We start from the raw sequence: 26494 nt of genomic DNA on the forward strand, positions 1-26494 counted from the left end.
GGGGGTGGTTAACGATAACACGAGAGCATCTTATGAATTATGAAAGGGCCCTTTATGAAAAAATTTCTATGAAAATAATTTTTCCTTTATTTTTCTAAAAAATGTTTGGTTGACTTGCACAATATATCTTTCTTAATAATTTTGCATTAATGGTCATATATGGGTACACCATCTTGGAAGGGGATTCTCACAAATTTTCCTTGTGAATAGACTTTCTATAGTTTTATCATGACATCATTATGGTCAAGGATTACTTATGATGAAAATGGAGGGGATTTATGATATATAAATGAAGGATTCATTCTTTCTTCTCCAAAAGAGTAATCTTAGATCAAAACTAGCTTGTGTTTTTTGCCCTTAATTATCTGAGTCACAACCTTTTGCCTAGGGGTGAAACAGGGTTGGGTTGGGTTTTTTAAAACCTTAGGTCCTCAAAATTCAATCTTGGCCCAACCTAACCCTGTTGGGTTCATGTTGAGGTCCAACCTTGCAAGGTTCATACCAACCCAACCCGGCCCTAATTGACCCTATCAGGGCCAGGTTGGGTCGGACAGGGCTGGGTTGGGTTGACTTTGGCTTCTGTAATGGTTGGATTAACCTTGAATGACTTGTTTTTGCCATTCATATCTTATACATCAAAAAATTATAGAAAAATGAAATATCAATAGGAGCCCTAAATTCTAATAAAAAGAATTTAGAGTCAAATTTCGGGCCTGACTGAGGCCTCAACCTGAGCCCGACCCAACCCAACCCAACCCTCACCCAAGGTTGCGGTTTTTCAACCCTAACCTGCCCTCAGGGTCAAAAAACTTGACCGAAACTCTGTTCAGACTCAAGGCGGATTCGGGTTGTCAAGGCCAAATTTTCACCCATACTCTTATCATCTAAATATTTTTTTGTTCTTTCTCTCTGGAATTTGTTCCTTTTCTTATATTGATCTGATCTACAAGTATTCCCTTTAAAGCTTTATGATCAAGTGGAAGCATTGTGATATTTTGAAACATAATCCCTAATTTTGGGAAGTGAGGAACAACTCTAATGGCTTCAAATATATCTCACAGCCTTGGGTTTTCCATATAGCTCTCCGAAGTACTTGTTCTTCATTCACCGTGGGTGAAGGAAAACTCAATCCTTAGAAGAATGTCAATAGAAAAGAAACAAGGAACTTTCAACTTCCCCCTTCTCATTTGGTCAAAACAAATGAGGTCAATGTCATTATAGTGTTTGAAGAAATTCATTCATTTCTACCCTTTACTATAAACCATTTGAATGTAACTGCAGATGTTGTGTCTTCAATCCAAATAGCACATAGACAATTGATTACAAAACCAAGATGGAATTTATTTCCTTGTGGTCCCAAATGCAGTCTAAAATGTCAAAACTAGCCAACCTTGGATGCATCTAATATACCAAAAAATTGGTTGAAAATGTTCATCAAATTTCATTTATCAATGAAGGTTCTTAGGGGCCGTTTGATAACACTTCTATTCCTGGAGAGTCTTCTTTTACAAAAGTGTTCTTTTTCGATTCCATGCTGTGAAGACACTTTGGCAGAATAGAAACAAAGTTTGGTAAAACTATTTCAGAAATGTCTTTAGAATAGGAAAAGAACAGAAACAACGTTTGACAAACACTTCTATTCCTGAATTGCTGAACAACCTTTGCCCATATGCACTATCTTCAATATATGAATCCATTCGGACTTGTTGAGGATTCATGAATTGCTGAACAGCCTGAACTCCATTTGGTTTAATGCCCAAGTGAGGAGATGGGGTAGCCATTGTCATGTGCATAGCAGATACAAACTGATGAGGCAACTGTTGCGTGTGATCAGCATGCCAGTACATGGATCCTGGTGAAATACCCATCAGTTGAGGATTTACATACCCAATTTGAGAAGAAAAGTGGGGATCTACATAACCCTGCATGTGAGTTGCAGCAGATGGAAACTCCATTGCAGAAGGTTTATGCAATTCAAAACCCAATGGCGGTTGTGTTTGTACCATTGCAGGCAATGACCTCGTTAGGGAGTTGGTATTTGACTACCACAGGCTGCGCAAAGATATCCATCATCTTCTGCAACAAGTCTTTGAAATTGACATCTCTCCTCACTCCAATTATTCGCATCTGCCCTCCAACATACCTCAAGGCCCCGTCACTGGGTCTGGGGAGAATCTTACCTCCAAAACTACACAGAAGCTTGGCGTGGATTCGCCGAAACCGAATCATCGCAACCCTCATTGGTCCCCTGATCGGCTGCATTGCCCCCAATTCGGTTCCCATAACTGGGAACTTCAGAAAACCCAACAGCAACAACACCGCCACAACCAGAGCCAAGTGGAGCAGTTGGTGGGCGAGGGAACCAAGCCATGGGAGGATTCCCAAACCCTAATCCTACAAATCCAGCATCAGAAATCGTCACTGTAGGATAGTAAGCCAGTTGCAGGGAAGCGGCGACTGAGAGATGGCGGCAGAGATTGAAACGAAAATACGAATCAATGAAAAACGAAATCTAGGGCTTGGGTTTTTGTGCGTTCAAGCTGCACCAAAACACAGAGAGAGAGAGAGAGAGAGAGAGAGAGAGAGAGAGAGAGAGAGAGAGAGAGAGAGAGAGAACCTGTTGCAGGGAAGCGGTGACCGAGAGAGAGAGAGAGACTGTTGCAAGGAAGCGACGACCGAGAGGGAGAGAGAACCTGTTGCAGGGAAGCAGCGGATTTGGGGATTTTTGATCGGGAGTTGCAGTAAAGGGGTTTGTGGGGTTTTGGAGGGTTTTTGTTCTTTTAAGTTAGTAGAAGAATAGAAAACTTTTTTGTACTCTTGCAATGTACTCTTTAGTCATTCTTTTTCATTGGTTCATTCCGGGGGAATACAAAAATGAACTGGACATGCCAAACATATTTCTGTCATATTTGCATTCCTGCAGAATAGAAGAACACCAGAAACATTCTCCCAGAGTGTTATCAAACGACCCCTTAGTAATAAATCAAATGGAGTATTTATTTCCAAGTCCTCTGTTAGCTTGAGTGGTTGGTTTTTATTTTTCTTTGGTGTGTAAGTTGGAACCAATCCTCTCATATCTACTTTCTTCTTTTTCTCTAGAACTTAGTCTCCTGAGAACCATTCAAAGAAACTGGCCCATTCAGCCCTTTAATACAGGGGTGCCATGAAGTTCTTAAACAGTTCAACAGTCCTCATTGCTTGTTTTAAGGTTCATTCCCTCCCTTCACTCTTTTTTTTTTTTTAAAGGATTGCTTGTCTATAGAATCTCCTCCAAAGAGTATAACATAATTATTGTGGCTTATCTTATGCTGACCTACCTTTTAATAGATGATAGCCATTGGCCAATGATTTGTTTAATCTTAAGTGGCAGCTGTCTTGTCTCATTAGAGGGATTAAAACATGCAAAAAATCACTATCTTAATTTTTTTATTATATTTTTCCATGGATTAGTATCTTATAAAGCAATCTCCCTACCTGTTAATAGTGTTTTCTTTTTTCATAATTAATGAATAAGAAAAGTCATCCATTTTCGCTGAAATCGACGTGCAATCAAACAGGAAGTAGATGATATCGTAGCATTCGATCGATCCCCACATAATATGATTTATGTCCTTTGATCAATTCTATGATAATGTTTAAATCTTTGACTTCACTTGAAGATCTTATGATGGTAAATCTCATTATCTAATTATGCAATGACTCATGTTTCCACTGCAATTCTTCATTACCTTCTAGCACTTAGAGCTCAAAGAGCTTATCATTTCTTTCTTATAATGAGTATGGGTTTTTGAAACTTTTAAGTTAAACAAAAGAGGGGGCATCCAATGCTCCAAATAGAAAAAGAAGAGGAAAGGCAAAAGGAAAAGAAAATTGACGGCCTTGTCTTTGCCAACTTGGATCTAATGGGCCACTGACCAACCATCACTAGAGTAGATAATAAAGCTATGGTGCCACATAGTGACAAGTTAGATGAGTATAAAGTTAGGTTTGATTATGCCACAAGCTTTTTATATATATATATATATATATATATATATTGGAATGAAATGGACCTTAAATATAAACATTTGGACCAAGTTTTTCTTAATCCTGTGGTGAATGAGGAATTCCTTCATTGATAGCCATCGTTGTGTTTGGATGGGTGTCAAGAAACAGTGAAGGATATTTTGGACCTTCAACATATAAAGAGACCCTAACTGTTAGCGAAGGAAAACTTTCCCTTTAACATCATCTCTCTCCATGAAACAAAAATCAAAGGTGAAAGAAAACAAATACGAAGTTGGCTTTCTATTTTTCAACAAATTGTTCTAAAGTCAAATAGATGACCAATCACTGAGATATTTACATCCAAACTACCAGTGTAAGTGGCCCTAGTCATTAAAATAAACATCATTGCCTAATTAGTTAGTCTCATCTTATCAAAACCACCAGCTTTATCTTCAAGTTTGCTTATGAATCTAACTTTGCACCAAATCACAGTAAATATAAAGAGCCTTGGTAGTTTACCCTCCAAGGCTCCAACCAAACAGGCTAGTTATATTACTTATGGATTTTAATTTTATGAGGTTGTTATAGTTGAGATTACCTAAATGTTCTTCCTTTAGAGGCAAGTTTGGGATAAGAGGTGAGGTGAGGTGAGATTAATAGACTAGGAGGCTTACCGTTCTCCCCATCTTGGATGAAAAAGTTGTAGTGAGGTGATTACATTAGAATGATAGCTTAGTGGGGTCAGTTTCATTTTTTTTCTTCTTCCCACCATGCAACTCTCTCTCTCTCTCTCTCTCTCTCTCTCTCTCTCTCTCTCTCTCTCTCCCCCTAACTACACACACAACAACTTTGTATAATATCTTAAGAACCAAAGGGGAGTAGTTGCCAAATAAGTTGACATGTGCACATCATTTTCTACTTAGAATCGTGGGAGCCCCTTGGTTGAGAGATGCCAAGTAACTCACAGAAGGGTTTCTAAGTGAGGTTAAGGGAGCTAATGAATAATACAAGTGCCCACTACCCTACAGATTAATCTATCTATTCAGAATAGGGAAAAGACAACAATTAGCAGCCTAACCTATCCCTATCTATCATACATCACCAATCTTATTAACTTAAGTTGTACCCTTGGCATATTTAACCAATTGAAAATATTGTTCAACATGTTCATGTAACCATGAGAATACCTATCCCCATTAGCATATTTAATTAAAAAAATTTGTTTAATATCCCTCATGCAACCATGAGTAGTTGAGAACATCTGTCATCTTCATCATCAGATTTAGAACCACTAATCTCTGGATACACGATAAAGTGGGAGTTAATCTCCTTTTAACTTCTCATGTATTACCAATGTTATCGAGGATCTTTAACGGACAATCTATTTACATTACAATTGATGCTTATGGTGCGAATTGATTGATCTATACAAAAATATAAATCGAGTTTTCTTTCACCTATGGTAAAGAGATAATCTTTTAATCTAGAGGTTCTTGTGGTTAAATGAAACTCTCAGAATAGTATCGACTTTGCAATAGGGCGGCAAATGAAATAAAATCAATCCAATGGCCAGATTTTTTCATCCAAAAGATATAAATAAAGAAAAAGAAAAACCTTATTAGAGAATCAAATAAATAAATAAATAAAAACTATTGTTTAATCTGCAAATCTATGAACCTAAAAAATGTTCTTAGTAATTATCAAATGAAATATTTAAATAACCAATTTCTTTTTTGATTAAAAAAACTTAAATATAAAACTATTAAAAGTTATATTAAGTAACATTAAAGGATTTCTTTATTTCAATGATGTGACAGTCAAATAACTATAAAGGGGTAAGAGATAACTAGCTCTTCTAGAAGTTGGATGTGTAGAAATTGTAAGTGTTTTATTCAGCATATGATGCATTGTAATTTTTATTTATTTATTTGAAAAAAAAAAAAACTGCTAGATCTTACACATACTTTATGGAATTCTTTCTCACACTCTTAACAAATAACAATCACATGAATCAGTACCACGGATTTAGGTATTGGTATTGGATCGGTTTTATTGATCGTATTGTATTAATAGTGGTTGAAATCGATTTTAATACTTGTTCAATTTGAGATCAAATATCATATCAGTATCAGAGGCAAAGTCATAAAAAATAAAAAATTAAAAAAAAATTAAAAAAGAAAGCTAATTTTTATAAAAAAATGAGGATAAAAATGATCGATACAAATCGATACGACTGATACCAATATCTAAATCCATGCTTAACAATTAGCACTTATATCTAGCAAATATTTTGTCCACCTCATCACCTAATTATAAATTAAATATATATTTATTAAAACAAAAGTTATCTACCTTTTTTTTTTTCTTCAAATAATCAATTCTTCCTCAAATTATTCAAATAAGTACTATTAAAAAAGAAAAGAAAAGGAAAAAAAAAACTATTCAAATAAGAGGGATTATTGACTACACTTGGTGAGTCATAGGGTCAAAATTGGCCAACTAATTGAACATGTGGTCAAATTATTATTATTATTATTATTATTATTATTATTATTATTATTATTATTATTATTATTATTATTATTGCTCAAATATCTAGCATGTGGCAAATAAAGAATAGTTGAAAAATGCAATGATGCAAGGACATTCACAGGATGGTGTCGAATTTGAATTCAGAGTTCAACACAGGGTTAATCCATAAGGAGTACGAGTATAAAATTAATCTAATGGTCAGTTTGCTAAAACTAATTATTCATGTGTGGCCCAAAATGGTGGACTTGATTGTCCAATAGGGCCCTCCTAATAAGTTTCTCATCATGTTACAAAATATGTCACATGGAATATCAAATGGGGTTCAATTTTTTGTGGATAGGTAGACCTAAAGGTCTACTATGTGTCATGTTTCAGCCTAAACAAAATTGAAAACTGACAAAATCAAACTTTGAGAGTGCACGCACATATACAGGAGATCAAAAAATAAAAGGACAAATTGACATAGATGGATGAATATTCAATTTAATTTGAGTATGAAATTTGAAATGTGAATAATCCATAAAATTTAATTTTTGTATGAAAATTAACAAATAACTGATCCATAAGGTAAATAACTAATCCAACGTGGACTTTCTTAACAAGCTTATCAAGGTGAATTGTTTATTTTTAGGGAAGGGTTCACATATTGCTGCTCTATAAAATTTTACGGGTCATTTAGGAGAAAAAACACTAAAGGCAAAGGTATTTTCATAATTTGTCAAATTAGGGGCATGTTTTACTCTATATTTCTGTGATCTAATGCTCCAAACCACATATTCTCTTATCTAGTTGATAGACTAAAATAATTGTCTCCTTATTATAAAGGCAAAAGAACATTCCATAGTCATATGCTCCCAATGCCCAGACATAGAGATGGGCAAAATGACGTCCCATTCTTGTAAAATACAAGAACCAACCCTTTATTGATACCCATATGTACTCTCTCATTGGTCCTGACATTAACACAAGAGTCACATGCAATGAAGAAATGGTTTTTTTCCTTTATAATTAGATTGTATTTGGTAGTCATTTAGAAAAATATTTTCAAAGTGTTTCCGTTTTATGGGAATTAAAAAACAGAATAAAATGTTTGATGTCAACTTGGTGTTTTTTTATTAAAAAAAAAAACAAAACAAAAAACCTAGAATACAAAATGATGAACGACAAGCTGTTCTGTATTCGGTTCATTTCAAATACCAAAAAAAAAAAAAAATGAAGGTAATTTTTTTTTAAACAGATTCATCAAACACCATTTTTTTGTTTTAACACAGTATTTTAACACAAAAATTGAAAATTCTGTTTTTAAAATGAAATATCTTTTCTAGACTAAATGATTACCAAACGCAGCCTTATTATTATTATTATTATTATTATTATTATTATTATTATTATTATTATTATTATTATTATTATTAAGACTACCATATTCTTGTCTCTATAATAAATAAAAGTGTGGGATGTTGGCATGAAAATAAATAAAGTGGGATTGACATAGGAAAAAGGTATTCTTTTGTGGGGTCAATCACTATCATCCGATCAGACAATGGATCACCATCACAGTCGGTAATGGGTGTGAGCCTAACTCTTCTTTTTTCAGTCTGTGGGGCCCAATGCCCAATCAAAATTGAGTTCACAGGCTACCCCAACTGCCCACTGAAAATGGCTAAATGGCTAAATATAGCATCCCCATTAGGCACGCTTTCATAGAGAGTTAATGTGACAGGTTCTAAGGTCCCCTACCTTTTGATTCGGATAAAAGAAATCGGATCCGGGTGTGGAATATGGGTCGGGTACTAAATTACAGTTGAGTCTCTTTACCCCCCCCCCAAAAAAAATGGTGGGTTTTGGCATTGGCAAGACGTACATGTTGCCAATTTTTTCTCACATTTTAAATTGTAACCGTTGATCTAATATCAAATCAATCTAAATTGTCCATTAAATTTCGACGTAGTTATTGGTTCCTTACTGTTAAGATAATCAAAATCAAAAAACGAAAAAAGATGCAAAGTGATTCGGAAAGGGGAGAGAGGGGAGGACAGTAAGGGATGAAGTGTTAAGTCCACAATAGGTCTCACATGCTATAATATTGTCTGCTTTAGCTAAAATTCACCACATGACTTTAAAACCCATCTCAATATGTGATATTGGTCGCCACTTATATGAATATTTCATGATCAAGATGTATCTAATGTGTGAGAGAGAGAGAGAGAGAACATTAAGATAACAGAGGCGGGAGGGGATGAGAAAATTATCGTCAGAACCCATTTCAGGTAAAATGCACGTCAATTAAGATTCAATGGGACTAGATTGATGATTATTACTCTAAGAACACCCCCAACCAAATTATTCTCATATCCATCTCGTGGTAATTCAACCAAAACAAATTGAAGATGATTACCAACCCAAGAAAGCCAAACCAACTTATTCTATCTCGTGACAATTTAACCAAAACAAACTGATTGATTAATATAAGCTAAAAAGAACACCCGAACCAACTTATTCTCATATCCATCTCGTGACAATTTAACCATAACAAACTGATGGATTAATAATAGCCTAAGAAAGAACACCCCAACTAACTTATTCTCATATCCATCTCGTGACAATTTAACCAAAAACAAGATGTGCATGCATCATGCATGCAATTCAAGCACATCCATGCATCCCACTGATCTACACATAAGCAAATTGACATTTTAATCTACACCAACCACAACCTCACATAGATACCAATCATACCGTCACTTTAACCATCCCACACTTTTGGTATTTTGTGATCTAATCTGATTCCATTTGGATGGTTTATAAGGGCATACAATGTGGGTCCCAACTCCAACTCTTTTACTATTTCTGTGATACACACAGAAAATCCCCAATTAGTTAACATACACATACGGATCACGTGGAGGAAAAACAAACAAGGGATGCCACATAGGAAACAGAAATTGACACTTCTCTCATTTCCCAATACAATCCAAAACAAACCTCATTTTTACAGATTTGCCACTTCCATGATCCATCCCTTCTCTCTGTCTCTCTCTATTTTTCTCTTCCAACGCAGAAGAACAAACTTGAGAGAGAGAGCGAAGAGAGAGAGAATGGGTCTTGAAATCGATGATGATCGTTGAAAGTGGAAGTTGCAGAAGAAGGAGATGGAAAAGAACCCAACTTTTTTCTTGACACGGAAGCTTTGTTGGGGTGGAGGGTGGGGGCCGTCTGCCTGTCCATATCGATGTTGTCCAGCCTCAACTGCTTTCGCTTATTCTTCTACTATGGAATGTCATAAAGCCAAATCATACTCAGAGTACGATTTTCTCTCTCTTCTTTTTCTTCTTCTTATCAGATTTTCGGCATTTAGTTTAATCTCCTTCCTCCTTCTCCTCTTCCTCTGCCCTTCCACTTTCGTCAGCCTTTAACGGCGCGACCTGAACGAAGATTTCTTTGCCGTGTTACGATTACGCTTCTCCTTTTTGGTCGGTGTAGCAATATACGAAAAGAATAAAGAAAATCTGAAACGGGTTTCAGTCGTAGATGCTCTGATTTTTGTAGACATTAAAGAAAAGAGGGGAGACTTTGTTTGGAGGTTTCTAGTTCCAGGTTGCTGAATATTGAATTGGGTTCTTCGGTTTTGGGATGAAAAGCTTGGATTTCCGCGCTTTCAGAAGATTGTTTGTCGTGGAAGCTTGTAATTGTTCGAGAACAAGTTAAGCTTTCGAGTCCTGAGTCTTCAATTTATACTGTTACAGATTTGACATTAAAGGGGGACTGATAATTGGGACTTTGAAGTAATTCGAAGTTGCTTCATAGTTGCTGAAGGCGGATGATCAATACCTTTTATCAGTTTGCTTATAATGGAATCTTGAAGATGAGAAGAAGAACCGATAGTTTCGATTTAGATTAAAACAAAGAGCGCTTTTCCGGCGGACTCTCTGATTATAACCGAAATTAGGAAATATTAGTAAAAGGCAAGCTTGAATTTCGAAGTTATCTAATCATATGTTCTCGCAAATCTGTTTGCAGATTAGGATTTATAACCCAATTATGTTCAGAGAAAAGCTTTTCAGCAATATCCCCATCTATGATCCTGGAAGCTGGAAGAAAGTCATTCCCTCACCTCACTCAGAGTTGCTTGGAGCTATAATTAGCTAAATGTCGTTTCAGCTGGGGGAAAGTGCAGATTGGCAAAAGCTTCACGAGCCCTTAACTGGAAGATGCTCCATTAAAGACGGAAAACAAAAGTGGTAGGCAAAAATTTTTGATTCCTTTCAAACCAAAGCAGCAAGGATCCTTGGCTTGGAAGATTGGAGTTTGAAATTGGAATTTGGTTCTCCGCTTCTTTCCAAGATATCTCCCACTTGACTCAACTCATCAACATTCATAATTTCAGGTATGCTGCTTCTTTCCCCTGTTTTGGTTGTTTGGCCACTAAGAAGCGACCACCCTGAAGAAGAACATATTAGAAGGGGGATTATATCCTATGATTCTTTGCCTCTACCCAATTTTTTTGCGACTCTGACACACCCAGGGTACTCAACTTGATTCGGGTATATCATGCATTAGATGATTACTCTGGTAAACTGGATCTTGTTTCAAAAGAGTAACAAGATGTATCAGGCTATTTAGCTTGTTGTGGTGTGTTTTTGCAATTAAAAAAAAAAGAACAAGAAGAACAGCTTTATTGGAAAGAAATGGTAGGGAGAAGAACAGGGTTGTAAAACCCCATACATAACAAATGAAACAAGTATATATATATATATAGAGAGAGAGAGAGAGAGAGTCATGGTATGTGTTTGTGTGAGAACTTCACTGTTCCTTCATTGATCTCGTATTCAGTTATTTTCTCTGTCCTTCACTGTCCAATTGCTCTACTATCTTTACTGTATTTTGGGCTTTGAATTTTTTATCTATAAAAAGGAGAGGTTTTTTCACCTTCCCATCAACTGTTGTTTTTGTTTTGCACTTTTATGGGTGGGTTCATAAGCAGCTGCCTTGATGAGAAGAGTGCCCATTTCCTATGGAGTAGTCTTTTTGGTGAAATTAATGGACACACTAAGTATTGGCACCGAATTTTAATCTGTTATACATCAGGGAGTGGTCTATGCTTGTGTTCTTAGAAAAGATTATAGTGTTGTATATTCAAATGAAAAGATCATAATGGGATTACTTTTTATCTGATCCAATTGATCATTGAGAGCCTAATGAATAACTGACTGCTGAAGTAAAGATGCATGCTATGTTCCTGTTTTTGTTTATGATAATACTGATATTGATTTCTTAGTATTCAATTTTTAGTCATAATTTACCATTACCCAAAAAGTGATGAATTATAGTATGCATCTCAGCATTGTTGTTTTTCAAGTGTCGGTCATGAACAACTATCATTGGCTAGTATTTTTTTACCATTTACTACACCATTTAAACCTGTTCAACCTGAAATTTTTCCGCTTCCCTAAGAACTGTTTCCTTGCAAATTGTTCTGAGCTTTGCTTTTTATAAGTGTGTTGTTTTAATCTTTCGTTTTCTTTTTTCCATTCCCCACCCCATTTGGTAGGTTTGATTTGATCATTTAGTAAGATTATTGACACATTCCAGTGTTGAATAATCATTCAGTATGGGAAAGAAATCAAAGAGACACACCCTACACAGTGAGGAAGACCAGTCAAACTGTATGACTGGTTTGATTAGTATATTTGACTTCCGCCAGGGTCATTCTGCTCAGAAGCTGCTTTCGGATATAAAATGTGGGTTTGGGCGTGCTTCCGGTAAGATCTTTTTCTTTTCATTTTTCTTTTTCCGTTTTGTATCTGAGATTAATATAATCATAATGTGTTCACTCGTATTTATATATGTCATTGTGATGATTTCTTAGATTTCTTTTCCCACCCTACCCTCTGGGGCTGACTAAATGTCTAAATCTAAATGCCTTCAGAACGACTTTGTTCTTCTGGTTAATTTGAACTTGATATGTTTTTTTTATTTCTGCAAATAGTTGCTGCCATTCTTTGTGAGCAGGATAGTATGGGAAGAAAGAAAGCATTGCAGAATAAATAGTGCAACACATAAATCAGAAGCGATTTTGTCACTGTTAGTAAATTACAGCTTGAAAATGTAAAATGTCAAGAATAACTAACAACTAATGTCCTCCTAACAGTTTGACTAAATCACAGTATCATTTTTGTATCTTGCCCAACACATAGTCATTTTTTTTTTAATTATTTTCTTTGAGAAACTTTGTGATCTACATATTGAAGCTGTTGACTTTTCTTCAGCAGGTGGTGGAGATCTAAAGAGTAGACGTAATTTGCTAACTAGTTTGGATGAAATGTGTCAAGGCAGTGATGTAAGTCTGGTAAAATTCCATGCTTACTTTGAATCTTTTATTCATCATCCAAAGGAATATCACACAATATGCCTTCTTCTTCTCCTTTTCTTTGACAAGTAACACTGTTTTATCAAGGACAAAACTAGGTAATAAGTTCAACACCACTCATTGCAACAAGATTCTTTCTCTACTTTCTTCCCCCAAATGAACCAGTCAGTTGATAGGCCCTACTAAGGATCTGAGTTAATGCAATAAACCAGTCACTGTTTGAAACTCATCATTAAGGCTCCATCTGGTTGGATGTAAAACAAAGACAAGTAGTGTTAAACATTTTAGGTAGTAGTTGAAAAATGAAGTAAGGTTTCTCTCTTGTGATACTTCTCTTCTAAACTCTAAGTAACTTGGTTGAAAAGTGAAGTAAAATATAGTCAACACAGTTGGTAACTTTTTTGTGTTGGTTACACAATTATTGTCGGTAAATTAGAAAAGTTTTCATTTGCCATCCAACTGGATGAAGCCTTGGTTTTCAAGCACTCATTCAATTCTAAAAACTTTGCTTTGAAAGGTCTTACACCTACCAGTTTCTAGGGGAAATTTGAAAGGTCTTACACCTACCAGCTTCTAGGGGAAATTTACATAGGAACAAAAAGCAATCCATAGATAATAGGATTGCCAGCATTAGAAGATGGGAAATCCGACACAGCATGATTTTAGGACCCGCCTAAGTTGTGATAAAAAACAGAGGATTTTTTAGTGGATGATAAACTTTTAGGTTTGTGGTTATGCTATAGTCACTTCTATATTCTTAACTAGACTTGTCCTGGAAACCAATTAATCCAAATTTCTTGGGAATGAGTTTCTGCCCTTTTACATTTATCTCATACTTTGTTTTTGGCCCTCTTGTAATTTGCTCACTTCCTTGGGTCCTTTTTATTTTTCCCCTCTTTGGTAATGAATTATTTATTCATCCAAAAAAAAATGAATATGAGAACCCACCCCCCACCCTCCAAGAAAAAGACTAGCATGGCATGATTATAACATGCTAATCAATAGATGGCCTGCAAGAAAATCCTACTTAAAAGACCTCTCATTCTTTGAATATAAATTAAAAAGAGTATTCCCTTATTGATTTAGAACAGTTACCAACACTTCCTTTAAGGAAAATAATACATACCAGTCTTCAAAGTTTGCAGAAAATTGTTTATTGAAGTACTAGATTTCTGGGCATAAATTCACTCTGCATCTTGGAATATATCCTAGATCATTTCCTCAAATATATGCTATCGTTGCATGTTTATCAGTACTTTCAACTTTAAATGTTTCAGGAAGGTGACAAAAGAAAAATACAGAAGGTTGATGGTGCTAAGACGAGTGTGAAGAAACTCATGGAAGAAGAGATGTCAAATGAGCAGCAACCAAAACACCAGATTGGAAATGTTGCAGTGGAAGAGACAATCTGATCCGAAAAATGGATTGGGAAAGAACCATAAACAGGCAACCAAGTCCTGCACTGGAACCTGTGATATGCAAGTCCATGATTCTAAAGCTTCTGCAGGCTTAAATTATAAACTACCTCATGATATTCCAAATTCAGAGGAGCAATTTTCAAATAAAATCAATCTAGTTGCAGTAATGGAAGAGTTCTGCAATCAGTTCCATGATACCCAAGAAGCACATCTGCAGCATGAGAATGTAGGAAAATTTAGTGATGTACAAGGAAGTACTAGTTTAGTGAAGCATACCCATCTTGATAAGCTTAATATGCAGACTAGTATTCCAGAAAAACTGAGTGAAGCAACTGAGGCATTTCTGAATCAGAAGTTCATTGAAGCAGAACAGCAGAACAGAGGTCACCAGGCCAAACTATTCATGGATGCTTTAGAGATGTTGAACTCAAACAAGGAACTGTTTTTGAAATTCCTACAGGATCCAAACTCTCCATTGGTGAAACACATCGAAGACCTACAGGATGCTCAAGCAGTGGCTGGACGGACGAAACTATCACCAGAAGAGAAGATGGGTAATTCCAGGGAATGTGAGGAACTCATCAGTGAGAAAAAGTTACAAAAGCAAAATGTGCATGCTTTTTTTAGGAGAAAGATTAAATCTCAGAAAATAAAGCCGTCAAAGGGAAGCGACAGTCCTCAGGCCTTGAACAATAAAGTTTTGTTGAAGCCCGGACCAAAAGACAAGCAAAATTCTGCAACTGAAACCAGTCCTAACTTAAGAACTGAAGAACCAAGGGTGAAAAACAACTCCCATTTTTTTTTCACAGAAATTGGAAAGAAGCTGAAACATGTCATGGGTGAAAGTAGAAAGGAGCAGCGTTGGCCTCCTATATTGCGCAGAGTACCTTCCAAGCACCCAGAATCAGAAGCTAGTAAAGAGAAAAATGAAGATGTCACTGAAAGGGGTTCACCTAGAGAAAGCAATTTCCATATTGGAAGAATCACCGATCCATCTATCAATGTTGAGGGAAGAGGCAAGTTAAGTCAGTCAAAAGACCTTGAGCCAAGTCAGTTGAAGGACCATGAACCAATCATTGGATATGAAGTTGCTCCAACCAGTGTTGATGGCCAAAACATCACCATGAAAAGTGTTGAAAATTTCAAACAAAGTGAATCCCATATCTACATTGAGGCTGTAAAACATCTATCTGATATCGTCAGCACTAGAAAGGAAGATATCAATTTGTCGAGTGGACAGATCCCAAAGACCTTGGGGAGGATACTTTCACTTCCTGAATACAATGTGTCACCTATTTTCAGTCCAGGAAGGGACAAGGAACATGGCTCAGTAACTGCAGAGATGAGAGTTCAGCCTCATGACAATGTCCAGTTGATCAGTGAGAATGTGTGGCAGCTTAAAGAAGACAATGGTTCCGGAAATCTAATCCCACTGAGGCAGAATATACACTCTCCACCATGCAATATTGACCATAAAGCCGACAGAAAACTGCAAGTCCCCGACTCAAATTCAAATATCTCACAACAGCTTTCTCCTGATAGAAAAATACAGGAAAGCATTTGTTCTGCTAAGGAGTTCAGTCCAGAAGGTGAAGCTCTATTCACCCTTCAATGTATGGTAAAAAGAGTTCAAAAAAAAATCTGATTCATACTTCCACCTTGATTTAACATATTTCATTTCTTAAATTTCTGTAGCTGACATAAATGCTGTTGAAATAACTAACATCGAGCACCCAGAAGAGTATATCCCCTTGGAAATTTGCCCTGAGCCAGATTGCATTACAGCTTTTGACACAACCAACCGAAGCATAGATACAACCAAAACTTTTGAGGAAGAAGAAACTTCTGAATGCTTGAGGCTGGTAAATAGCTGTTTATATGAGGATCTTATTAGATCACTTGCATTTATCAGCTGATGTGTTTATAAATGATGTTCCCAGTGCTTGTATCTCATTAACACATTGTGGCAAAAACACTCCTTTTTTCAGGACTCACCTGAAGAGAATCAGTCATCATCTTCAGCTTCAGGTCCCTCCTCACCAAGTTCTGTAATTATTCAGAAATTCGTAGATCGTGAAGGCATAACTGACAAACCCGAACAGCCAAGTCCAGTGTCTGTTCTTGAGCCATTCATCATAGAAGATGCTACCAGCCCTGGCAGCTTTATATCCCAGCCAGGTAGGTTTTGTATTAGGAAACATGGCAGTCACATTGTTACTGTTGTTTCACACTTTATATTTTATGTTGATCCTGCTCCAGCACTAATCCATTCAAAATATGTGCAGTTGAGCCACCAATTCAACCACTGCAGATTCATCTTGGAGAATATGACTCTTCAGCCCTGCTGTCAGCAAGTCCTGATCCAGAAATCTATGTAAGTTGTGTGGGGGACAAAAAGTTCACCTTCGACTTTGTCAAGGCAGTACTAAGAATCTCTGGCTTCAGCAGCTGGGATGAATTCATGGGGAGGTCACAATATACAGACCAACTACTTGCCCCTTCTTTGTTTGATGAAGTGGAGGCTTTGTCTGATCAACTTTGTAGTGATCCAAAGGAGCTCTTTGATTGCATCAATGAAGTTCTTGTGGAGGTATATGAGCGTTATTTTGCTTGCTCCCCTTGGGTATCATTTGGCAAACCAAACATCAGACCAGTCCCAGTAGGGAAAAATCTCATCCGTGAAGTATGGGAAGGCATTGATTGTCAGCTTCTTCCACAAAACCAACCGCTTGCACTGGACCAGATTTTAGAGAAGGACATGGCAAAAGCAGGAAAGTGGATGGACCTCAGATTTGATTTTGAGCTTATTAGTAATGAAATGGGGGATATCATCCTGGAAGAATTGACTGCAGAAACAATATATGAGCTGTGTACATGAAGTTCTGATACTTCCCTTTAGGTTTTCCAGATTTCAGGCCAGTTGGGAAAAGAAAATGATGACAGTGACAAGTTCTAAAACAGGCAGGTGTTGGGTTCTGTCAAATTGCATCTATAGCACATTGCTAAGTATGGATGCACAGAACTCCATCAAGACAAAAGGATTCAATGAAAATTAAAAAAGAAAAAAAGAATAGGAAAGGGTTTTGCCTTAGGATGGTTTGTACAATGTTATACAATGGCTCTGACCTGGTCAAAATGAGAGTGATCAGGTGATCATAGAAATAAACCAGTGGAGATTTCATATGGAGAGCTCCATATTTTTTTTCTCCCTTGGCTGTTGCAGACCCGGTCAGCCATACAACTAATAGAGTGAAGAGGGATCCTTCTCATCATTATAAGCAGATCGGGTGGGCTTTTTCTGTTTGAGGGATTGGTTTTATTTTGACTGATCATTTTTGTTGTTCATTCCTCTCATTCAGTATGATTCAATCTTCTGCGTGGTTGTTGTCGCTCGATTCACATGTTTGGGTATACTATACTGTAATTAGAAAGTAAAATGAAAGAAAATTTTGCATTCAAAGCTTGTATTCTTTATGTAACTTGAGTTTTTTTGTTTGCGCATTGAATTATTGATCTGAATTACCAGAGCACGAACCTTGAGCAATAATGCTACGGTGACAAATTTGACCACAGCCTAGCCAACACCATTTCAATGGGTAACACTTCGTTAGAAGAACACACAATAACATGAGAACTACGGTCAAAGTTCACAGCCAATAGATGAATTATGAAAATGAATGTGGGCAAATGGAATCTGTGTGTGTGTGTGTGTGTGTCTGTGTGAGAGAGAGAGAGAGAGAGAGAGACCTCAATGTGAGGACTAGACTAAACAAGAGCTTAAAGGATCCCTTTAGCTTGCTTTACAACTCCTTCAGCTTTCAGGGATTTCATGTCATTAATTCTGGGGAAGCAATTTCTAAGAGAGAGATTGTCACATTCAAATAGTCCAGTGCAAAGTATCCATAATCCAAAGTTTACCAGACTAAGAAGTACTGAAGCAGTGAGCCACCTCATCTTGCCAGATTTTTATGGATTACCATTAGAACTTAGCAAAGCTAGTATATAAATGAAGTCGAGCACAAGGAAGCACATTCAGTGTCAGCATCAACACATAGTTGACATCACAACCATGTTAGCTCAAGCCAAGCACATTGGAAAGAACAAAGAACCAGGACCTTCAAACTTCTTCCAGAGCTTCTGCAAGTTGTCATTATATGCTCCCCTGCAAGAGGTAACACAGCTAAATTACCCCAACTCCTTCCTCATTTAGTCCCACCATTTGCCATTAGTTCCATTTGTTAGGCTCATTTCCCTGTTACTCTGCAAAAATATGGGTAAAAGAACTATGTATGAGAATGTGGTCTACGCCAGCACTTCTATGTGTCTCTCTCTCATTTCTAAGTGAAACGACATCTCTTGCACTTGGTTTGGGGAGGAGAGACAGACATAGGGAACGCTAGTGTAGGCCACTCTCTCGAACAAAGAACCACTCCCAAAATATATATGGACAAAAGAACCTTGTTCACTTACGCAGCCACCGGGCAACACACGAAGGCATCTAGGAGGGGGATAGTGCAATCCTTTTGCACCTGTTTCTATCTAGGGATAGAGACACGCAAATAGGCAGGATTCTTTTCTCATATATATTTACAGAAGACCAGACGGAGGCCATATGAAATATGAGTATATGCTTATCCATCATTCCCCTGCACACAGAACCCTTGCGAAGGATAGTACCCATAACAAAGGCTACCCAACTAGTCTCAGATCTTTTAGATTGACCACGTGTAAAGTTGTCATCCCAATCATACACTGTATTTCTGTCTTTCGAGCTCCATAAATCGGGAGTAAGACAAATACATCATTTCCCCCACACCAGTTATCTAGTAGAATTGACACAGTTGGGATGAGGTGGCAAACCTGTGGGTCCCTCAGGTAAACACCAAAACTTCCACCTATGAGATTCCTAGCTTGTGTAAACCCCTTTAGTACAAAAGTCATGTAGGCCCTTTTTGTTGTGTTGTAAAAACTTTCTAGTAAATGATATTTTACATGAAAAAATATAACCCTAATTTTACAGAATTTTTTCCTTTTCCATTTTTTACATGGAAACAAACGGAGCCAAAGAAACTGTACAATTGCAAAGTTGTCTACTGTCAGAGATTCATAAAATACCTTAGCAAGATAAGCCACAGATACCAAAAAGAAACACCCCTTTGTGCAAAACATTACTTATAGCAAGACCCAGAGAACATAATGGAAAACTAAGAAAAGCATCTGAAGAAGTAACAGCCGGTTACTTATGTCTCTTTTTATCATGCAAAGAGGCAGGGAGGATCGATCTCTTCTTTGGAAAGGCATTGGTTCTGCTCTCTGAATCCTCATCTTCACTATCATCCTCTCCAACTTTATCATTTTGCTCAGATAGATTGGATTCTTCTATGCTTTGGGCAGCTTTTCTTTTTCCAGCATCCAACTTGGCACGTAATTTTCTTTCAACAGGATCAGTTAAAGCTCTGGTTTTCGATTGATGTACTACTTTCGCCCCTAGTCCTAGCCTACACAGGGAGATGGGAAGATAGCCTTAAGACACAAAACAAGTAATCTGAAGAAGACGAGCATATCCAAATGCGCACATGCACCCACAGAAAAAAAAAAAAAAGCACACAAACACAGGATTTGAGAGGAAAGGAAATGGGAGGAAAGAGATAGAGAGGAAGAAAAGGAGGGAAAAAAAATCAACCTCAGGGGCCGGCCCTCAAATTCTACTTCAGTTGAATCATCCGCTGCTGATCCACTCATGTCATTAACCCATGACTCAGCCTGCATAGAAGTTGAAGGCATTGTAAGCAAAAAGGGAAATATTCTTAAACATTATGACAGTAAGGGCTGGGTAGGTTGGGAGCCAAAACGTGGGGAGGGGGTGCCGCAAAAGCAAAAGCAGTAGTAAACACCTAACCAATGGTTAGGAAAAAATTGGATAGTCCTAGCCAGCTTCCACAACACAGTTCCATCACACCCTTATAGCTGCCATGTAGCAGTTCCGTTTAGAGTCCAAATTTTGTGGTCATATTGTCCAGTAGTCTCATTCCAGAATTTCAAATCAATCTACCATCTCCCCATGTCATTATAAAGGTTTGAAAAATGTTTGCAAAAAACAAGGGAAGTAAACACAACGGGTACCATTGAAAAACCAAGGGAAAGCCTCCAAACACATTAGGCATACAGTTGAGATATGTCATCAAATTTGACAGGTGAGACATCCATAGTCCCCTACCTATCCAACAATCAGACTGCCAAATCATAAAACCCTGTGGCAAAGCACAAAAGTGATGGAAAGACTTCCAGGTGTGGGTGCAATAGAAATATTTTCCCAATAAAATATAGCCATAGCACAAGGAAATTTTCCTGAAGAAGCCTCCAAGTAGAGCAATACAATAGGGGCATCTTTCAAGTACAGCAACACAGGTATCCAGAGAATAATTGCTACAGATATTCATCACCCCATGTGCTATACATCTTTCATGAATTCATGGTGTGGACAAACATTACAGCAAGTATTATAGCCGCAGGTTCAAGAAGAACCAGGCTCGTACTTAGGCCCATGGTTTCAACTGGACTTTGGTCCAGGCCAGACCAAGCCCATATGGTCTGGGTGTTTGCTGGTTCACTAAAAACCAGAAACATTGGGGTTTATTACAGTTTCTTATTTGATTTTTAATTAGATACTACTTAGATATTAAGCTATCTTTCCTTTTAATCATGTTTCTTACCGTACAAGGCTCCTACCTTATGCATGGGACTCTTTTTAGTTACTTTCCATAGTGCTACAGCCTACAAGCACCTATTGACTGGAAAGGCCATTGTGCATATACCCCATGATTTTTGACGAATGAAAATCCTGGTTTTTGTCATGGTTGCTGTGAGATACAGTTGAGAGGTGTGAAGCCTTTGTGGTTAATGAGAGACTGACCAAGGCCATAGGTGAAAGGCCTCGATCATATACCCCTTCTTCCCTCCCTTCTCTTCAATCCATTCTCTCCTTACTTTCAATTTTTAACACTGTTACAAGGTCTGACCAGTCAGGTGTTGAGCTATCTCTCATTCTCTCCACGCTGCTGCTGTTGCTGGTTGAATCCTTGAAGAGTGTTCCATCAATCCAACAACGGAAGAGATTAGTCTTCATCCATCCCTGGGGCACCCTCTGTTGGACTGCTACCGCAGCTGGTTGCAAACTCTTATAATTACTGATCTTGCCAACAGATTGGGGCTTGCTATTTTGAGATCATAGTCCCTTCATTGGAACCCTCCTTCAGTATTGACCTCAGCCACATTCAGTGGTTGGATCTGCCTACGGTCTGAAAGTTGCTATATTTCATTCCTAGTTTCTAATTCCATTAGTTGGCTGTTGTCCCACATCCAGCCATCAACTCTTGATGATTTTCTAAAGTCATAAGGAGTATGACACTCCATTCCATCAACATAAACTGTGGTTCCAATTGGGTAGTACTGTGGGATTAGTTTTTAGCAACTACTTACTAAATCTGGTTTGAACTTGTAACCTGTGTTCCGTTCATCAGTTGACTGAAATGATTTGAGGCTATCTATTGTAACTGAGGCCTACTACTGATATTAATTTTGGAGTATTCTAACCTAAGATTTGAGAGCTATACATAGTTACTAATCTTGGCAGGAAGCTGTCATATACTTGACCTGCTGTAATTGTTAATCCAACCATTTGATTGCTCCTATCTTTGGAGGGTTAAGTACTGTTTCTGTGTCCATATTGTTGACCTAAACTTAGGTCTAATCCAAGCCCTATTTCGGTTGTTACTAAGCTCTCTATATTGCTTTTTATAACAGTACCTGACAGTCCTACTTGTGGGTTGGTATTTGTTTACTGTTTAGTGAGCATATCCCTATCATATCATGTTTAGCATATCTTTCATGGTTTTTTACTAGCTTCGAATTTGAATATTATAAGCAACATTTGCTCATGCTATATTGAAGGGCATTCACCGATTGTAACCAATAAAGAAAGTTCACCCCCTCCCTCCATAACTGGTGGGTATTTATCAGATGTAGAACCCAAATTTCCACACCTTCACTTCCTTGTTGGAAGTTTCAGTTGCAGTGTTGACAGGTAATTTAAGGTCTCAACATGGGTATTTCCTCATTCTTCCAATGCACATTAGTTGAGTACCTTGAAGTCTACTAAGTTTGGTATCAGAAGTGAAGTCTCCCCCAACCCCCCACATTCATGCGATAGTCGTAAAGCCTTTTCTTTCCCCCCAGCCCCACCCTCTCCATGCAAAAGTTGTGAAGCCAATGCACTCTTTTTTGGGTATTGACATGTAATTTCTCCTTCAAATTTGTCCCCTAGAAGTGAAGCATCTATTTCTATTTGTTATAGTTTGCTGCAGTTCTTCCATGAAATTCTTCTTCCACCATTCTAAAAACTGAATGTATGGAAAACTAGGGCAGCCAGTCTCTTTTCTGAAGAATAAAAATTACCAACTGCACTGATGTCTAGGGGCCCGTTTGATAACGTTTCAAGAAACGCGTTTCTGCCGTTTCTGTTTCCAGAAACGGCAGAAACGGAGCAAAAAGCGTTTGATAAAACTGTTTTGTTTCACTTATTTTTAGAAATAGAAATGTAAATTTTTACTTATTTATGGTTCAAGAAACGACCCAGGCGAAACAAGTTCGCCGTTTCTGGAAACGACTTGTGGCAATTCTTTCACTAGTTACCATCGACTTCTAAAAACATAACTTATCAAACACCTTCAATTCCGTTTCTGTTTCTAGAAACGGAAATTTATGTTTCTGCCGTCTCTTGAAACAGAAACGGCAGAAACGTTATCAAACGGGCCCTAGGTTTACAATAATTATTTCTCATTTTTGTTTATAACAAATAAACATAAGAACCACATACCGAAACCTAGTAATTAAACCATGCCTTGTCATGAGAATTATTTCTCATTTTTTTTTTTTATATAACAAATAAACATAAGAACCACATACCGAAACCTAGTAATTAAATCATGCCTTGTCATGAGAAAGCTCCCTACAGATAGCAGTGGAGAACCAGAAAGTAATAACTCCAACCACCTCCAAACCTCTGCCCTTGTTGTATGAGTAAAGTGGCAGCCTAGAGTTGCCAGTAGCAAGTCAAGACAAGCAACGAGGCAGGTTTCTACTTCTCATCTAACCTCTAAGCTAAGTATCTTCAACCACTTAATCATATATCGCAGCCACCAGCACTAGACCCACTTTACTAGTTTAATATTTCCCAAAATAAAACAGAGGACCTTTATAAATCTCACTGGAAAATGGAGAGAGAGAAACTTAAAAGATGATGAAGGAAACGGAAATCTTACTAATTGAAATGCCTTATTCAACGTCACCAGCTTCTGACGAACTGTCGGTGTTGGTGCCTCCGTGCTCATTCTACCTTCTGCTCACACCAAATCGCAAACCCAGAAGAAATTCAAAGTTTTCTGCACAAAGAAGAAGAAAAAGACACAATCAAAGATCTACAAACTAAATTACATGAAAGTTATAATGTGGGATGCTGGTAGACAAAAAACATCGTTTGAAATCGATAATCCAGCTCCCCTCCTGAACCATAGTAAGTTCGGGAACGGCAATGGTACGGGGATAGATATGTACGGCAATAATACTTTTCAAAAATTCGACACAATAAAATATGTACGGCAATGATACGATACGTGCTTAATACGGTTGCTCTATAAAAATGCAGGAGTAAAAATGCGGGGTATAATAATGAACTAAAACTGATTGTTTGCATCTAAATTCTAATCTCCCATGGTTTCATGAAAAATTAAACCCAATCTAGCTTTCCAATTTGAAAACTTTTCTCATTATTCTAAATTAACATTCAAAAGTATGTTATCATGCCCTTTCAATGATATATCCTTAATTCTTAACAATCAATGTTGTTCACACACTATGAGCATCAGAGACATAAGATTCCCCTCTGATGTCTTTTCTCTAAGGTACCCATATGGTGTCGTTCCTTTCATTGGTTCTCATCTTAATTAACTAACAATGATACAAAATGTGGTTACCAAATTGGAATTGTAAGCACTAATTAAGATCTACTGGTAAATTGGCATCAGTTCAAGAACTCATCCAACACGGTCATACTATTTTTTTATTTCTATGAATTAGACCCGCTCATACTTCTGAACACCTTTACCCAAAAAATAAACTTTTGGACACGGTTAGTTAGTTACAATAAAAATTAGGCTACTACCGAGACCTGAAAATTTCTTTAATTCTTATTGTAAATGAGCTCCAATGGAAGTAAAACAAACTAAAACTAAATTTGTTAGTAATATATTTCTACCAAAGATGATCAAAGTAGTTTAATGGATGGTACTGTATCATGTAATTGTTCTACATTTAATTGTATCATGAACTTGTCCATAGACTCCATAATTTCATACCAACCCATAACCCATTTCAGCTCATCAGAATGATGGGAGAAAGCAACTGAAGTGTAGTGCAGGAATTTCCAACAATTAACACCATTTTATTGTTAATAAATATTTGTATATTTTATTGTTAAACCGGGTGAGTGGTAGCAGAGCTTAAGCGTTGCCAACTTCCGAACACCAAATTTAATCTTAGCCATTGATCTATTTTTAGTTAAATCTTAGTAATCTATTGCTTTCAAGACATTTACCGGTTACTCGCTGTCACGGTGATGGCTCACAGGCAATCTGCATCACCTTCTCCCTCTCTCGCTCTCACCCCTGACCCACCGTTCACCTCAACCCTCTCCCCTCCGCCATAAACCTGCAGCAACTCCCACCTCTCTCTCTCTCTCTCTCTCTCTCTCTCTCTCCAAAACCACACTTTTTGTGCATCGTGGCACCAAGCCCTGGGCTACCACTGCAAACACCGCCCCTCCCCTACCATTCACAAATTTCTCCTGCTCCCAATTGCTTTGTGTGTTTTTGGAAATCAGTGTGCATAATGGCGTCTACGGCTCAGAATCATATCCTAGGTGCAAGGGCTAAGGTCTCGTATTCTACAACCCACGCATAGATGATTCAGATTCTCTCTCTCTTTCTCTCTCTAAATTCGATTAACGGATCCAATGAGCAGGATGTGCTTGTTGTTATAGCATGCTGTTCGCAAGATTGAAAACTTTAGAAAGAAGAAATTTCAGAGATACAAATAAACAACAAAGACAAACCCCTTTTCTCAAGATGTATACTTCAATACAAAATTACTAATTATATCCATAGAAATTGAATAAAATAACAAGCTTCAATAGCAGAGGAATTCCAAGGAACTGTTTTGGAAGAAGATGGCACTTGATTTCTAAACCTAAATACCGTGGGCGGGGAGAAGCCGAAACTCAAGCAAGGATAGAGAAATAGTCAAAAGCGTCAGAGAAGAAAATAAAAAAAGGGAAAAAAAAGTTTCATGCTACGTAGGAGAAATAGGTATCTCAACAAGAGTTTAGTTAATCCAAGTCCAATGCCATGGCTGAACTTGGATGATCGCTGCAATGAGGCCGTGAAAAAGAAGAAAACCGTGTGGGAGAGTCGGTAGCAGGTTAAATGTTTTTTATATTCAATGGTTGAGATTTAACATTATTAAACCAACCATTGAAATTAAATGTGGCTTTTATAACTTTTAAACTCTTAAGCGTTGCTACTTTTTTTTTTTTTTTTTTNTCCAATTTGAAAACTTTTCTCATTATTTTAAATTTACATTCAAAAGTATGTTATCATGCCCTTTCAATGTTATATGTTCTTAACAATCAATGTTGTTCACACACTATGAGCATCAGAGACATAAGATTCCCCTCTAATGTCCTTTCTCTAGGGTACCCATATGGTGTTGTTCCTTTCATTGGTTCTCATCTTAATTAACTAACAATGACACAAAATGTGGTTACCAAATTGGAATTGTAAGTACTAATTAAGACCTACTAGTAAATTGGCATCAGTTCAAGAACTCATCCAACACGGTCATACTCTTTTTTTTATTTCTATGAATTAGACCCGCTTATACTTCTGGACACCTTTACCCAAAAAAAAAAAAACTTTTGGACACGGTTAGTCGGTTACAGTAAAAATTAGGCTACTACCGAGACCTGAAAATTTATTTAATTCTTATTGTAAATGAGCTGCAATGGAAGTAAAACAAACTAAAACTAAATTTGTTAGTAATATATTTCTATCAAAGAGTAAGGATGTGAATTTGT

General features: G+C 37.2%; 2 protein-coding genes across 9 annotated transcripts; one reads left to right on the forward strand and one right to left on the reverse strand.

Moving 5' to 3' along the window:
* The first annotated feature begins 9605 nt into the window (after positions 1 to 9605).
* Positions 9606 to 17767, forward strand: LOC122086365. Of its 8 annotated transcripts, XM_042655133.1 has the most exons (9): positions 9606 to 9823; positions 9929 to 10222; positions 10540 to 10906; positions 12130 to 12281; positions 12789 to 12859; positions 14167 to 15896; positions 16003 to 16169; positions 16296 to 16485; positions 16593 to 17767. In XM_042655133.1, the coding sequence occupies exons 6-9, from the start codon at positions 14246 to 14248 to the stop codon at positions 17183 to 17185; spliced, it is 2601 nt and encodes an 866-aa protein (XP_042511067.1). In that variant the 5' UTR covers positions 9606 to 9823; positions 9929 to 10222; positions 10540 to 10906; positions 12130 to 12281; positions 12789 to 12859; positions 14167 to 14245; the 3' UTR covers positions 17186 to 17767. The 8 variants fall into 8 exon arrangements, with proteins under 8 accessions (XP_042511067.1, XP_042511066.1, XP_042511069.1 ...); XM_042655132.1 differs by having other exon boundaries at positions 9606 to 10222; positions 12071 to 12281; XM_042655135.1 differs by having other exon boundaries at positions 9606 to 10222; positions 12789 to 12868.
* Positions 17768 to 19310: 1543 nt separating this feature from the next.
* Positions 19311 to 24446, reverse strand: LOC122086366. Its single transcript, XM_042655139.1, has 3 exons — positions 23628 to 24446; positions 19991 to 20070; positions 19311 to 19805 (listed from the first exon to the last, which is right to left on the reverse strand). The coding sequence occupies exons 1-3, from the start codon at positions 23694 to 23696 to the stop codon at positions 19544 to 19546; spliced, it is 411 nt and encodes a 136-aa protein (XP_042511073.1). The 5' UTR covers positions 23697 to 24446; the 3' UTR covers positions 19311 to 19543.
* Between the last annotated feature and the right edge of the window lie 2048 nt (positions 24447 to 26494).

The sequence above is a fragment of the Macadamia integrifolia genome, chromosome 8, assembly GCF_013358625.1.
Source record: "Macadamia integrifolia cultivar HAES 741 chromosome 8, SCU_Mint_v3, whole genome shotgun sequence".
Classification (NCBI taxonomy): Eukaryota; Viridiplantae; Streptophyta; class Magnoliopsida; order Proteales; family Proteaceae; genus Macadamia; species Macadamia integrifolia.